General features: G+C 49.7%; 1 protein-coding gene across 2 annotated transcripts in view; it reads left to right on the top strand.

Moving 5' to 3' along the window:
• Positions 1-16051, top strand: part of dbn1 (drebrin 1) — a 41703-nt gene that overhangs the window by 15600 nt on the left and 10052 nt on the right. For both annotated transcript variants that reach the window (XM_056594699.1, XM_056594700.1), the window contains exons 2-4: positions 14148-14203; positions 14852-14964; positions 15648-15722. In XM_056594699.1, coding sequence (XP_056450674.1) covers positions 14148-14203; positions 14852-14964; positions 15648-15722 — 244 coding nt within the window. The remainder of the gene's footprint in view (positions 1-14147; positions 14204-14851; positions 14965-15647; positions 15723-16051) is intronic.

The following is a 16051-nucleotide window of genomic DNA, read 5'->3' as shown; positions in this document are numbered from 1 at the left end:
CCACACACACACACACACACACACACACACACACACATGCCACACCACACACCACACACACTGACACACACCCCCCCACACAACACACATTGCCACACACACACAACACCACATGACACACACCACACACACACACACACACACACACACACACACACACACACACACACACACACCCTCCACAAATACACACACATACAGAGACACACACACACACATAGAGACCCATACACACGCACGCACGCACACACACACACATACATAGAGACACACACAAAACGTTTTAGCAGCTGTCCCTCCTGCTACTAGCATACCGTTAGCGAGATGAGCATCTGAAGCTAACCGGAGCTAAATTCAGTTAAATGTCCTTGGGGTCAAACTCTCTTAGTACCTACATAGTACTGTAACACTATCCTGTAATGTTATACAAATATTACACAATAAAAAATATATGTGAATTGTATGCAATCTTTCCTGTAAACGGGGTTAGCCTCAGTCCAGCTGGATGAGGAAGTTGTCCCAACGATGAGTAACAGAAATCATCGTAATGCGCAGCGCGCCGCTCACGACCCGGCCTGCGAGTCCTTGCCCCCCTCTTGAGTGTAAACGTTTGATCACTGATAAAAGGTATCGGTCAAATAGTCTGGACGTGACCTCTGACCCCACCGCTCCATGACTGATAGCATCAGCGCTGCGCTAAGCGCGGGTCATAGACTATAAAGTACCTCCCGCTAGGTTAGCCTGCCGATAGCGTGTCCAGCTACTGCAGCTATCATATGATGGCCTCACTAGCCTGGCGGTTATTTGGTTGTTACTCTCTCTCTTTCTTCTTTCTCTTTCTCTCTCTCTCCCTCTCTTTCTCTTTCTCTTTCTCTCTTTCTCTTTCTTTCTCTCTTTCTCTGTTTCTCTTTCTCTCTCTGTCTCTGTCTCTCTCATTCTTTCTCTCTCTTGTATAGAGATCGTGTGTCTCAGGGAACATCTGTAATGTGCTCAGCAGTGTCATGAACCTTCAGCATGAGAAGAGAAGAGATCCCATATGGAAACAGATGCTGCTGAGTCAAACACTCCATCATGTTTGGAATTATTATTTTCCTCCTGTTACATCCTCCTCCTCTGACCTCCTCCTCCTCCTTTTACCTCCTACTCCTCCTCTGACCTCCTCCTCCTCCTCCTCCTCCTCCTCCTCCTCCTCCCCTCCTCCTCCGCCTCCTCCTCCTCCTCATGCCTCCTTCTCTTCCTCTTCCCTCTTCCTCTTCCTCCTTCTCATACTTCCTTCTCCTCCCCTAACTCAACATCCTCCTCCTCCTCTTCCATTCTCTTCCTCCTCCTCCTCTCTCTCAGCCTTTTCACCTGGTACTGTTGATCCTCCTTTCATGCTTCTTGTCTCCTCTCCTCCTCGACTGTCAGAGGGGGAGGACAGAATCTCCCAATGGAGCAATGATTCATACACCAACAGACACATGCACACATACACAAGACATATATACACACATACATACATACATACATCCATACATACATACATAGACACATCTACATGTGTGTCTTTAATTCATTGAGAACACTATCACGTTTTCATTGAACCCCAAACTTAACGAGCAACAATGTTGTTGATGTTTTAAAACAGGACTCAATTCAATGGTCTTGATTCAACCTTTAGTGAATTCTGAGGTTTGGCAAAGCTGCACTTTACCAAGGTCCTGAAAAGGTTTTTTTTATTTGGCTCGAAGAGGAGACGCTTTTATCACGAGAATGAGTTTACCCTAGACATGGTACCCTGCCAAGTTGTCTCCTTCAAGAAACCCTGGGTGTGTGTGTGTGTGTGTTTGTGTGTGTGTGTTTGTGTAAGTGGGTGTGTGTGTGTGTGTCTCTCTGTATTAGCGCATCTATTGCCATTCAACACACACACACACACACTCCATTATGAAGTGATTTTTGAGGTCATGTGACATGATGTCACAGCTGTGAATTATTTCTGGATAACAGGACGATTGCTCGCATCACTTAGAACCATCCTCCCCTCATCCTCTCTCATTTCCTCCCTCTCCTTCTCTCCCCTTCCTCTCCTTTCCGCCTTCTCCCCCGCGCTCCATCTCCTCTATCCTCTCCTCTCTTCTGTTCTCCTCTCTCCCCTCCCTCCCTCTCCTCTCCTTCTCCTCTCGCTCTCCCCACGCTCCCTCTCCTCTCCTTCTAATCATCCTACGCCTCTGCCTCTCTCTTCTCCTCTCTCTCCCCTCCTCCCTCTCCTCTCCTGCTCTCGTCCTCATCCTCCATCCACTTCCCTCCTCTCCTCTCACCTACTCTCCTCTCCTCTCTCATCCTCATCTCTCCTCTATCCCCCTTCCTCTCCTCTCCTCTCCTCTCCTCTCCTTCCTCCCCGCCCCTCTCCTCCCTATGCTCTCCTCTCATTCTTCGTCCTCTCTCCCTCCTTCCTATCCTCTCCTCTCCCCTCCTCTCCTCTCATCTCCTCTCCTCTCCTCTCCTCCCTGTCCTGTGCATCTCGGCAATCTCCTGGTGTCTGGGCTGTGAATTCCTACAGCATCTCCCAGTAGTCACACAATACGATCCGGTCTCACATGGAACTGCAAGCCTCACAGGCATCGCATCATTCACCACGGCCCAGAATGGAACCGCAGCACATTCCCGTGTGAGTGAGTGTGAGTGTTGTTAACAAAGTAAATACAGAACTCTTTCTCACTCACCTGCACCCCTCCACACCCCCCCCCCCCCCCCCCACAGAGTTATACTTCCTGTTCCTGTTTCCTGCTCCGGTAAAGTTCTCCCCTGGAATGTGAGAGGAGCAAGGAGCCGGAGTTTCTCCTTAAATGGGATGAAGTTTAGAGGCGCGCACGCACGCACGCACGCACGCAGGCAGGCGCACGCACGCACACACACACACACACACACACACACACACACACACACACACACACACACACACACACACACGATCCTGGTAGTGTGGTCTCTATGTTAACAACTATTAGAGATGTTTGCCCAGCAGAACATTCCTTCCTCCTGAATCCGCAGCAGCTGCTTGAGGAGGAGGAGGAGGAGGAGGAGGAGGAGGAGGATCTATTGTTCCTCATCAGGAGAACCCTCCCATCCTGACTCCACCGCCTCCTCTGCCTCCTCCTCCTTTTCACCTCCTCTTCCTCTCCCTCCTCCTCGTATTCACCCCCTCGTCCTCCTCCTATAGGAGGAGAAACAGATAATGTTCGGCTTGAAATTAAAATGTGAGATCTACCTTAAGCTCCTTACCTCATATCATGCATTCATTTGACAAAGGACCGTCATTTATTTGTAATCCTTTGTCATTCAAATGCAACCACTGTGACTCCCCCAATCACATATTCTCACTCCTTCCTCTCACTCCCACAATCACATATTCTCAAATTCCCAAATCAGATATTCTCACTCCTTCCTCTCACTCCCACAATCACATATTCTCACTCCTTCCTCTCACTCCCACAATCACATATTCTCACTCCTTCCTCTCACTCCCACCGATCACATCGTCTCTCAGTGCCTTATACCTAGATATACCATTCTGTCTTAGTTTCCTGTGTATGACATTACACATTAACATTACATCCGTCAACACAACCCTGTGTTAACATGCGTGTGTGTTGCATGTCTGTAGTCTTTAGTGTTTAAAAGTAGTCTGTATTGAAACTACAATTCCCAGTATTCATCTTGATCTTAATATTTAATACGAGGCCCAGGGCTACAAAGGTATGTTTACCGTGTAGAGACAAGGAGTAGTTAGAGCAGTACAGTGATGTCATGACAACGATGACCACTCAGTCTGGCCACTGGGTCTGGGGTCTGGACATCCCATAATGAGTCTGTTTCCTCTGATGTGAATCTCTCTCTCTCTCTCTCTCTCTCTCTCTCTCTCTCTCTCTCTCTCTCTCTCTCTCTCTCTCTCTCTCTCTCTCTCTCTCTCTCTCTCTCTCTCTCTCCCCTTTTCTCCTTGATTAATTATTCATTGTGCAGAGTGCACTGTGTACAAGCTTGGACACACACAGAAACACACACACAAAACACACAAACGCAGAAACACACCAACGTTAATGAAACAACCCTTCTCTCTCTGAATCTCTCTCTCCCTTCCTCACATCCACTAACAATAAGTCGTTGGGCGTTGATCAGTTTGACCAATCACAGGTGTGGAGGAAGTAGCTCAGTCCACGAAGGAAGTGGGGCTTGAAGTTTAGTCTTGGAGACGAGAGACGTTACGGAATCAATTCTCTGTTCTCTCCAAACACGTCTGTAGAGCAGACAAAGTAGCTTTATACGTTGCTCCAAGCTGCACTTTATTCAAATACCAGCCCACCACAATGAGACACATGTTATGGTTTCATATCCATAAATGTTTTATCAAACATAAACATGTGTCACATTACAACCTCTTCATGTGGACATAACCGTTTGTTTTTAGACCAAACCTCCCTCTCTCTCTCTCGCTCACTCTCTATCGCTCTCTCTCTCCTGCTCTCGCTCTAAATTTTTCAGGGATTCAGTGTTTTATATAATCCTGTATGTGGTCAGTCTGTATCAGCAGAATTGTCCTCCCTCCTGCATTCCTCTCTTTAAATCTTAGTGTCTCTCTCCCTGTCTCGGTCTCTCCCTCCCTCCGTCTTTTTTCTCTACCTTCCCCCTCTTGTCTTTCTCACTACCTTCCCTCCCTCCCTGCCACTCTCTGTCTCTGTTTTCTCTACCTCCCCCCTCTCTGTCTCTCTCTCTACCTTCCCCCTCTGTTTCTCTCTCTCCCTCTGTCTCTCCCCCCGCTCTGTCTCTCTCTCTCCCTCCCTCCTTCTCTCTCTCCTTCTCCCTCCCTCCTCCCCCGCTCTCTCTCTCTCTCTCTCTCTCTCTCTCTCTCTCTCTCTCTCTCTCTCTCTCTCTCTCTCTCTCTCCTCTCTCTCTCTCTCTCTCTCCTCTCTCTACCCCCTCCCTCCCTCCCTCCCTCCCTCCCTCCCTCCCCCCCCATCTCTCTCCTGATTGTAGAGCAGCCCACTCCGGTGTGTCTGATGGTTGCTGGAGTGCGTTGCGGTGTTGACTCCAGGTTATTATGGGATGCGCGTGACCTCAGGATGGAGGGGGTTTGACTCCACTTCAGCCTCTCGCAACATTAGATGAGTGCTGAATATTCACGGGGGGTTGCCGTGGCAACGGCCAGAGGAGGAGGGGGCGGGGACGTAGGATGCGATGGAGAACAGGAGGCTCCAAGACTTCTTCTTCCACTCTTAGAGTCGCCAGCAGTGACCGTCCCCACAGAGTCCGAAACACCTCCAGGCTATGCTGAGGTCCGTTAGAAACCGATTTACGCCTCGCTTAGGACATATAAAACATGTCTATCTACCCTAAAGAAATGTAAAATATGTCTAGGTAATGCAATGGAACAACAAACAATATTTAATAGTCTCGCTGGAATTGTGTGCACTATTTCTGGTGCACTGCGCTAGCCTGCTAGCTAATCTGCTACTATTATGATGCCTTGAGGCTGATCTGGGAGCCAGAAGTCCTACTATGTAATAAAAGGCTCACAGATCCCCGCCTCCAGCAACATGAATGGTCTAAACAAATATGATACAAACTGCAAAGTAAAGTGAAAATCGCCTTCGCCCAGATAGAAGTTCTGCAATCAGACGTTGGTTATTAATCTGTGATCAGAGAGACACCCTTCAGACTACATCTAAGGCATTTCCAGTCCTCTGAAGTTGACTCTCCTGCGTCACAATACTGACCAACACAGCAAAAAACGCTCCGCCTATCTGTCGAAAATGTTCAAAAGCATTTTTGGCCAGGGCTCGTGGTTAACCAAGCCTTTGGTTCCTCTCGTCCCCAGAGCAGAACCCGTTGGTCTGTTGTGTTGGCGCTCTGATGAGAGTCCTCACCCTGGGGGGCTTCACGGAGTAGACAATGATCTTACCCTCCAGGAATGGGCATGCAGTTAACACACAGTTAGCTATCAGAGTTAGTTTTTTAGTTAGCTCAACATTAGCTTTATAGAGATGGCTCAGAGTTAGCATTCATTGAGCTCAGAGTTAGCTTTCGTTGAGCTCAGAGTTAGCTCATAGTTAGCTATCAGATTTAGCTCACAATTAGCTGTCAGTTAGCTCACAGTTAGCTATCAGATTGAGCTCACAGTTAGCTTTCAGTTAGCTATCAGAGATAGCTCACAGTTAGCTTTCAGTTAGCTCACAGTTAGCTTTCAGTTATCCCAAAGCTATCTGTCAGTTATATCACAGTTAGCTGGGAGTTAGCTCGCAGTTAGCGCTCAGAGATGGCTAGCAGTTAGCTAAAGGTTTTTTTCTTTGAAAAGCCCTCGGGGTTACAAAGCCTTAAATCAATTAACTAGCTCTTTCACCACACTGGTTCCACCCTTATGCCCACATCACAGAGGCTGCTTCAGGCTAATGGTTAGCTAGCAGCTGCGGTAGCAAGAGGCCCATACGTCCACACAACACAGTTGCCGGCCTGAGACCCCGGCTCCCAACAGAGGATAAATCAATGGTAGTTGAGATATTGATCTCTGCTTTATGGAGATGATGTGAAAGGCAGAAGGCCTGGAGCACTGAGTGGGTCTAAATGATTGAACTCCCTTACAGACAGACAGACAGACAGACAGACAGGCAGACAGACAGGCAGACAGACAGGCAGGCAGGCAGGCAGGCAGGCAGGCAGGCAGGCAGGCAGGCAGGCAGGCAGGCAGACAGTCACAGTCTGTTTTTAGGATTGTACAGTATTTGATGGAGAGGAAAAGGGAGAGAAGGAGGGAGAGGGAGGTATGTGTTTTGTTCAGAGTAGTGAGGGAGGAGGAGGAGGTAGAGGGGAACACAATGCCGTGGTCCCCTGGGGCATTGTGGGTAGACACGTCTGCCTGGATAATATACAGCACCGCCCTCCTCCCCCTCTTCTCTCCTCCCCTCTCCTCCCCCTCCTTTCTCCTCACTCCTCTCCTCCCTCTCCTCGCCTCCCCCTCTCCTCTCTCCTCCCCCTCCTCTCTCCTCCTCTCTCTCCCTCCTCCTCTCCTCCCTCCCCCCTCTCCTCTCCTCCCCCTCTCCTCTCTCCTCCTCTCTCTCCCTCCTCCTCTCCTCCCTCCCCCCTCTCCTCTCCTCCCCCTCTCCTCTCTCCTCCCTCTCCTCTCTCCTCCTCTCTCTCCCTCCTCCTCTCCTCCCTCCCCCCTCTCCTCTCCTCCCCCTCTCCTCTCTCCTCCTCTCTCTCCCTCCTCCTCTCCTCCCTCCCCCCTCTCCTCTCCTCCCCCTCTCCTCCCTCTCCTCTCTCCTCCTCTCTCTCCCTCCTCCTCTCCTCCCTCCGTCCGCCCCCTCCTCTCTCCTCCCCCTCTCCTCTCCTCCCCCTCCTCTCTCCTCTCTCCTCCCCCCTCTCCCTCTCTCCTCCCCCCTCTCCTCTCCTCCCCCTCCCTCTCTCCTCTCTCCTCTCTCCTCTCTCCTCCCCCTCCTCTCTCCTCCCCTCTCCTCTCCTCCCCCTCCTCTCTCCTCTCTCCTCCCTCCCTCCCTCCTCCCCCTCCTCTCTCCTCCCCCTCTCCTCTCCTCCCTCCCTCCTCTCCTCCCCCTCTCCTCTCCTCCTCCTCTCCTCTCTCCTCCCTCCCTCCTCTCCTCCCTCCCTCCTCTCCTCCCTCCCTCCTCTCCTCCCCCTCTCCTCTCCTCCCCCTCTCCTCTCTCCTCCTCTCTCTCCCTCCTCCTCTCCTCCTCTCTCCTCCCCCTCTCCTCTCCTCCCACTCCTCCTCCCCTCCCCCTCTCCTCTCTCCTCCCACTCCTCCCTCCCTCCTCCTCCTCCCTCTCTCCTCCCCCTCCTCTCTCCTCCCCCTCTCCTCTCCTCCCCCTCTCCTCTCCTCCCCCTCTCCTCTCTCCTCCCTCTCTCCTCCCCCTCTCCTCTCCTCTCCTCTCTCCTCCCTCTCCTCCTCCCCTCCCCCCAGACTCCTGGCTGAGGAGATGCTGACCATGTCATTTAAATGGAGAGAGTTATAGGGCGAGAGAGAGACTGAGAAGGAGAATAACTCATTTTATTATGTTATTTAATGGTAACATTAAACAGTGCCCACTGGTATATTTGAGGTAATATAATGATAACATTTAATCGTTTCCCCACATTTGTATTAATGTTATTTAATGATCAAATTAAATAGTTTCCCGAAATGCATATTAGTGTTACCATAATGTTCATATTAAATAGTTCCCAACATGTATATCTATATTATTATAAAGATATTATTAAATTGTTTCCCTTACTATAATGATCATGTCAAATAGTTTCCCAGACTCCATCTTGGTCTGTCCTCACACCTTACCCAGAATCCATCTGGGCTCCTCCCAAACAGATGCGAATAGCTTATGCTAGCTGCTAGCAGAAGCTCCCTATGTGTGTGTTCGTATTAAAAGTGTTAAGCTCCACTTATTGCTTTCAAAGTCATGGCAGTGAATTGTGCTCTGGTGTCTTAAAACAGACGGTTGAACTAATGAACCAGAGGATTATCAGTCCCTGTAGTTGTCAAGCTGTCACCCTTCTTGTCACATGTGATTGTGAACAAACCATCTCAGACGGAAAAGGAGGTCGATGCCAGTGGAGAAATAATGTCTCACTTTGATGATGTCACTGGAAGGTCGAACTGCCACTCCCTGTTAGCCAGTAGCTGCAGGAGGTTCACTCGGCTCTTGGACGCGACCCGCTGCAGGTGGTTTTTCTACTGGTGGGTCAGGTCTCAGGGTTGTGTTGAAGGCCAGGAGACCGCATTGAGCGCGCTCTGTTCTCGAACCAAAGGCGGAGAACTTCTGGTCTGGAAGGTTTACTGGAGAAGCACATCCAGGACGAATCACTCTGGTCTCCTCTCCTATTAACGTTTCCTCTCCTCGTCTCCTCTCTCCATCACTTCCTCTCTCTGTCTCTCCTCTCCTTCTCTCATTCCTTTCCTCCTCTCTCTATCCCTCCCCTCTCCGTCTCTCTGTCTATCATCCTCATCTCTCCTCCTCTCTCCATCTCTCTGTCTTTCTTCATCTCCTCTCCTCCTCTCTCTCCTCTCTCCAACTATGTCTCCTCCTCATCTCTCCTGCTCTCTGCTCTCTCCGCGCCGCCCTCTCTCCTTGTATCCTCTCCTCGTCACTCCTCCTCGCTGTCCTCTCCTGAACTTCCCTCATTGGAATAAAAGTGTAATCCTATCCTTTCCTCTTCCTATCTGCCCACGGCTCGCTCTACTTCTCTCCTCATCATCTGTCATTCTCTCCATCTTCCCTCTCCTTTCTCCCTCTCTGATTCTCTCCTCATTATCTGATGTTCGTAGGACTGATTATATAGTCTTCATGTGATGATGGATATACTGTTGGTATCCAAGTAGTGCTGGGCAGGGGAAGGATCGCGCTCTGGATGCCTCCGTCGCGGTCAGGGTGTGCTGTGAGGGTGTTGTGTGGTTTACCGTAGTGCTGCTCTTCCCTGACTGTCCCGGATGAAGCCTACTCCTGCTCTACTCCTACACTGCTCTCCTCCCTCTCATCTCCTCTCCTCCTCTTCCCCTGTCCTCCCCTCTTCCTCGTCCACTGGCTGTAAGATATACTACTAAATCTTCTGGCAATGGCGCTTTTGTAGCTTCACTGTGTAACAGTATGTTGGCCTGCGTGCTGGGTGGGCATATAGGTGAGTAGTTGGATGGCAGCACACAACCACCTCATTTCCTGTTTGCACACCTGGTACACGTGTTGCCATGGTGATGAGTGAACCAGGAGGAGGGCTATCTTCCCCATCCTTGGCAGAAGCGGTGGGGTGCTGGAGAGCTGTGACCGGTGCCTTCTGTAGCTGCATGCTACTTCATTTCAAAAGATTAGCTTCCAAGGACATCGCTAAAATGAGATATTGATCTGAAACGTTCAGCACCAAACGAAAAAAAACACGTTTTTTCAAAGATTGTTCTTCTAATAAAGCTGCTCTTTATATTGGGCTGCAATACGAATGCAACTGTAGGGTGATAACTAAACAACACTGTATAATAAATACACACGATCTAGAAAACGTTTTCATTAAACCGTATTCCTCAGGTAACACAAGCTATGTTCTGAACGTAGCTGATAATGATTGTAGCAGCGGCTTGTTGGCACCAGGAACAGCCGTCCAGGGAACAGAAGCCACTTGTTGTAGTTTGCACTTCACAGTTAAAGGACATTATCGGTCATTAGCCACTTCCAAACGGTGTTGGAGGTCTTTAGCTCTCAGAGTGATGCTGCGTTGCTACGTAGCGCGCCGATCCGGGCTGGCCTCGCTAGCGGGAGGACATCAGGTCCCAGCAGGGAGTCCGTTACCCGGACAGATGGCTCGTCTCCGGAGAATGACAAGGAGCTGGCACCGGCCAGATCTGTTTCCTCGCTTGACGTCTGTAAACGCAGACAGGGAGGGGAATACAAGGAAGCCCATTGGCTGGGTCCCGTGGAGACAGCAGCCTGCTGGGACCCAACAGGGAGTGGGACGGTCTCAGCCCGTCCACACAAGTCCTCACACGTCCACCCAAGTCCTCACGAGTCCAGCTTGGGTTCTCGAGCTGCAGCTGGTCACAGCATTGATTCCCTGGCCTGCTCTGCTGTTGTAGTTAGTTATGTTAGATTAAACATGTAACCCTGACGGTCAGTGTTGAGTCGGACCAGCTCCTCTGTTGTAGTTAGATAGGTTTGCATCGTTAACTTATACATGTTGACTTGCTTGAACATGTTAACCTGATGGTCAGTGTTGAGTCTGATTTGCTCTTTGGTTGTAGTCAGCTAGGTTAGCTTTAACATGTTAACCTGATGGTCAGTGTTGAGTCAGACCAGCTCTTCTGGTGTAGTAAGCTAGGCTAACATGTAATGGTCACAAATTACTGGTAACACCGTTGATGAACAGAACGTTACAAAGCTCCTTCATTAATAAGCGACAGTTGGTGGGTCAGGAGTGAGGCTGTTGCTGAAGGAGTTGGGAGTCCTTTTTCAGGTCGAGGTTCTGAATCACCATGAGCGAACACAACAGTCCGCCTGGTTTTCATTTTCGTGCTTTACAAGGATTCTTGTCTCGATGTTGGAGTAATCTTGGGTTGAGCTGGAAAGGGATGCGGTATTTGGTTGTGGATATTGTTTGGATTTGTCCCAGCGTCATTTCCTTCAGAATGCAACGAGGAGCTCTGGTGCCAAGCCCCCACTGACAGACGCTTGTGTCTAACGTGTTTTTCTAAACCTGACGCGCCACCAAAGCTATTCCTGAAACACGGTCACACCGTGTTTCAGACGCTTTTGTAGTGGGGCCTGCGTGTAAACCCAGAGGAGGTCTATAAACAAATCCTAACATTCTTTGATCACCGCCTACCAGAGTACTTGGAAGGCGGGATAAAGAATAGTAACGAGTAAACAGCACCCGGGGGGGGGGGGGGGGGGGGGGGGTTTCACTCCACGCCGCCGCAGACCCCCCGCGGAGCCCAGTGTTCTCGGACCGGTTGCAGCCGGTCGCGTCCGGTCGCCGGCCCACCTGCAGCAGGTGGCCGTGGAACCAGAGCGCTCTGGGGGTCCGTTGCCGTGGTGATCCCGGTGACGGATGATATGGATCCACAGCCAGCAGGGGTCACGACCCCGGGGGGCGCCACTCCATTAAAGCAACGGACCAATCAGAAGAGAGATGGAGGAGGGGTCGAGATATTTAGAGATAGTTAACATAGAGATAGTTAACATAATGTAGAGATAGTTAACATAGAGATAGTTAACATTATGTAGAGATAGTTAACATAGAGATAGTTAACATAATGTAGAGATAGTTAACATTATGTAGAGATAGTTAACATAGAGATAGTTAACATAATGTAGAGATAGTTAACATAGTGATAGTTAACATTATGTAGAGATAGTTAACATAGAGATAGTTAACATTATGTAGAGATAGTTCACATAGAGATAGTTAACATAATGTAGATATTTAGAGATAGTTAACATAATCTAGATATTAACAGATCAAGATAGAGATTTAACATGACGAGATGTTTAGAGATAGACATCGAGATATTCTGCAAATATGAGCAGGATATTGACTCTTAACTGCTAACTAGTGGCTAACTAATTAGCCAATAAACAGTTAGTAACTAATTTCTAACTAGCTGCTCTCTAGCCGCTAACTAGCTAGTAGCAGCTCTGCCCCATAGTCCCATCACATAGGCTTTTATTAAACTGGACACACGCACGCGCACGCACGCGCGCGCACACACACACACACACACACACACACACACACACACACACACACACACACACACACACACACACACACACACACACACACACCAACACACCAACACACCAACACATATGCAGGTTCACCCACACACTAATTATCAAACTCAACTGGGGTCCAGCCTCCAGGTTTTGGTGTGTGTGTGTGTGTGTGTGTGTGTGTGTGTGTGCCTACACTAATTACAGCACTCTGCTGTCGGTGACACACTGCTGTCCCAGACCTCCGTGCCGAGAGAGAGAGAACTGCAGAGAAGTGATGAAAGTAGAGATTCAAAGAGAATAACAAATCCTTATTGTTTTAAACATCCTGAGCTGGGGATGAGTAAAAGCAAGCGGTGGATGAATGGACGATGCACGGTACATCCTATACATAGAAGTGTCTCCTATCTCCTAGGATCTCATATGTTTCACTGTGAATCATTTGGCCTCCTTCGCTTTTCAGTGCGTGTGTAAAGGTCATGCATGTCAAGCAGATCTATGAGATGAGTCCCAGTTGAAATATGAGGTATGAGGGAGGGATAGGGAGGGAGAGAAGGGGGAGGGGGGGAGATGGGGGGAGATGGAGTGTGAGACAGAGGTAGAGGAAAATAACTCTGGCTGTTAAACGTATTATAAATAGAAGCTCAGCTTCTATTTATAATACGTAGTTAGTCTGTTGGCGTTTTCTAGAAGTGATGTTCACTCCGCCCCTGTGATCCCAGGTGGATACTGCTGTTGCCAGGGTGATGCCAGGGATGCTGCTGGTTGTCTTGGCAGCCAGATGCATTTGGTACCTTGGTGCTGTGGGGAAGCGGCAAAGAAACGCGCGCAGACACGCAGTCACAGGCTTGCACATCTGTAATCTCCTGGTGGACGATATTATATAAAGATTAATCTACCGAACAGTGTGACCTCATCTGCCTGTGTGTGCTGATCTGATTGGCTAGCTGGTCTTCCTGAGAGCCAATAGGATTAGTTTGCCTCCTCTCCCCTGAACCGTCTGATTAGCCTGAATGTAGCGTTAGGATTAGCAGCGAGTCGGACATCAAACATGTTCATCATTACCCATGGTGCTCTCTGGTGTCCCATGATCCTCTCTGATTCCCTCTCTACTCCTGCCCACTTGTACAATTTGCTCTCGCCCTTTGACTACACACACCCACACACACACATACAACCAAACACATACCCCCCACACACACACACACACACACACACACACACACACACACACACACACACACACACACACACACACACACACACACACACACACACACACACACACACACACACACACACACACACACACACACACACACACAGCTGTTTTCTAGGTCATGAAAGCCTTTTATGAATAATAAACAGCTGGCTACTCAGTTAAGAGAATTATTTAGAGCACTTCTCTCTCTCTTTTCCCTATACCTTACCTCTCTCTCTCTATGTATATGTGTGCGGTGGGATGCAGGGTGTAATGATGGAGGGGTTAGAGGGAGGCAGGCAGGGAGGGAGAGGTTGATGGAGGGGGGAGGGCTGAGCGAGAGATAACCCTCAAATCGAAAGGATTAGCCAGACAACTTATCACGCTCTGTGTGTGTGTGTGTGTGTCGGGATTCCATAAATACAAGGTGACCTCTGACCTGGATGTTAGGGGGAGGGGGAGGGGGAGGGGGAGAGAGAGAGAGAGAGAGAGAGAGAGAGAGAGAGAGAGAGAGAGAGAGAGAGAGAGAGAGAGAGAGAGAGAGAGAGAGAGAGAGAGAGAGAGAGAGAGAGAGAGAGAGAGAGAGAGAGAGAGAGAGAGAGAGAGAGAGAGAGAGAGAGGATAAAATGGAGGTTTTTCTCTGCTTATTGTTTTGAATCAGTTTGACCCTGCCCCCTCCCCCCGGTTTCTTGATGTTTGATGTGTTTGATTGACAGGGCGTTGTACTCATACGACGGCGACAGCGATGACCTCACAGTGGCCTCCTCAGGGGGTAAGTCACCTCCTCCCACCCTTCCTCACCTCCTTTCCTTCCTGCCTCTGTCTATCCATCCGGCTGTTTGTTGGTCTGTGTGTCTGCCTGCCTGTGTGTTTTCATGTTTGTGTGTGTGTGTGTATGTGTGTGTGTGTGTGTGTGAATGTGTGTGTGTGTTTATCTACCTGTTTGTGTGTGTGTGTGTGTGTGTGTGTGTGTCTGTCTGTGTGTGTTTATCTACCTGTTTGTGTGTGTGTGTGTGTGTGTCTGTCTGTGTGTATGTCTGTCTGTGTGTGTGTGTGTATGTCAGTCTGTGTGTGTGTGTATGTCAGTCTATGTGTGTGTCTGTGTGTGAGTGTGACCTCCAGCCTCAGTAGTGTGACCTCCACCAGAGACAGACCACATCAAACACTAGACCTGATTAAAGCCCTATTCATGTCCCTCTCCTCCCCCTCTCTCCCCTCGCCCTCACCCCTCTCCTCCCTTTCCCTTCCCCCTCTCCTCTCCTCCCTCTCCTCTCTCCCCCTCTCCCCTCGCCCTCACCCCTCTCCTCCCTTTCCCTTCCCCCTCTCCTCTCCTCCCTCTCCCCTCACCCCTCTCCTCCCTTTCCCTCCTCCCTCTCCCCTCTCCCCCTCTCCCCCTCTCCCCCCTCTCTCTCTCTCCCAGGCGGGGGTCTCCTGACCATCGCCGGGGCGTTCGAGAGCTCCCGGGTCATGTACGGGTTCTGCAGCATGAAGGACGCGACCGCAGCCCTGCCGCGCTACGTCCTCATCAACTGGGTGGGTACCGGGGGCACTGGGAGCACTGGTACCGGGGGCACTGGGACCAGCTCAGTACTGGGACTAGCTTAGTACTGGTACTACCTCAGTACTGGTAATGTACCAGGGGTACTTCTGGTAATGTACCAGGGGTACAAATTATTGTACCACCAACTGGTACAATAATTTGTAGTACTATGACACTATATTATAAGAGAGTACCTCTCAACTAAGATATTATCGATAAGGTATTATTAATAAGGTGGTATTAACTAGGTGTGATTAAAGGTTGTATCAGTGATGCTAGGCCGAAACATAAATGATCACATTCATCCGATCAGATCTCTGTAGGCAGCCTGTGCTCAGAGATCATACAGAAAAACAAATGGTGCTACCTACCACTTAAAACCGAAATAAATGGTATTCCAACCAATCACCGACAAGGGGGGGACGTTTTTACTGGATACACGAAACACGGAAGGGAGGGGCGAGCGGGCTCTGTTTGTTTGGGATCTCTCTTCGAACGCCAACAGAGGAGACGTCGCCCAACGTCGCTGACACAACCTTTAATACGGTATTATTAATATGGTGTTGTTAACGGACCTCACGGTTTAGGACACATCTTAAGACATAGTTATTAATGTGTTTCTCTCCCTCTCCCTCCCCCATCCCTCACCCCCTCCCTCCCCCCCCTCCCTCCCCAGGTAGGGGAGGATGTTCCAGATGCCAGGAAGTGTGCGTGTGCGATTCACGTGGCCACCGTCGCTGAGTTCTTCCAGGTCAGTCTACTGATGATGTATAAGTCTGTCTGTCTGTCTGTCTGTCTGTCTGTCTGTCTGTCTGTCTGTCTGTCTGTCTGTCTGTCTGTCTGTCTGTCTGTCTGTTAGTAGGTCTGTCTGTCCGTCTGTCTGTCTGTCTGTATGTTAGTAGGTCTGTCTGTCTGTACGTTAGTAGGTCTGTCTGTAGGGCTGTAGGTTAGTGGTTAGTAGGGCTGTAGGCTGTGGAAAGGAGAGCTGCGTTTGTATGTGTGTGTGTGTGTGTGCGTGTGTGTGTGTGTCTTTCTGTGTGTGTGTGTGTGTGTGTGTGTGTGTGTGTGTGTGTGTGTGTG

The sequence above is a fragment of the Gadus chalcogrammus genome, chromosome 7, assembly GCF_026213295.1.
Source record: "Gadus chalcogrammus isolate NIFS_2021 chromosome 7, NIFS_Gcha_1.0, whole genome shotgun sequence".
NCBI classification, from domain to species: domain Eukaryota; kingdom Metazoa; phylum Chordata; class Actinopteri; order Gadiformes; family Gadidae; genus Gadus; species Gadus chalcogrammus.
The sequence above is the reverse complement of the archived record's forward strand: the minus strand, read 5'-3'. Positions and strand labels throughout refer to the sequence as shown.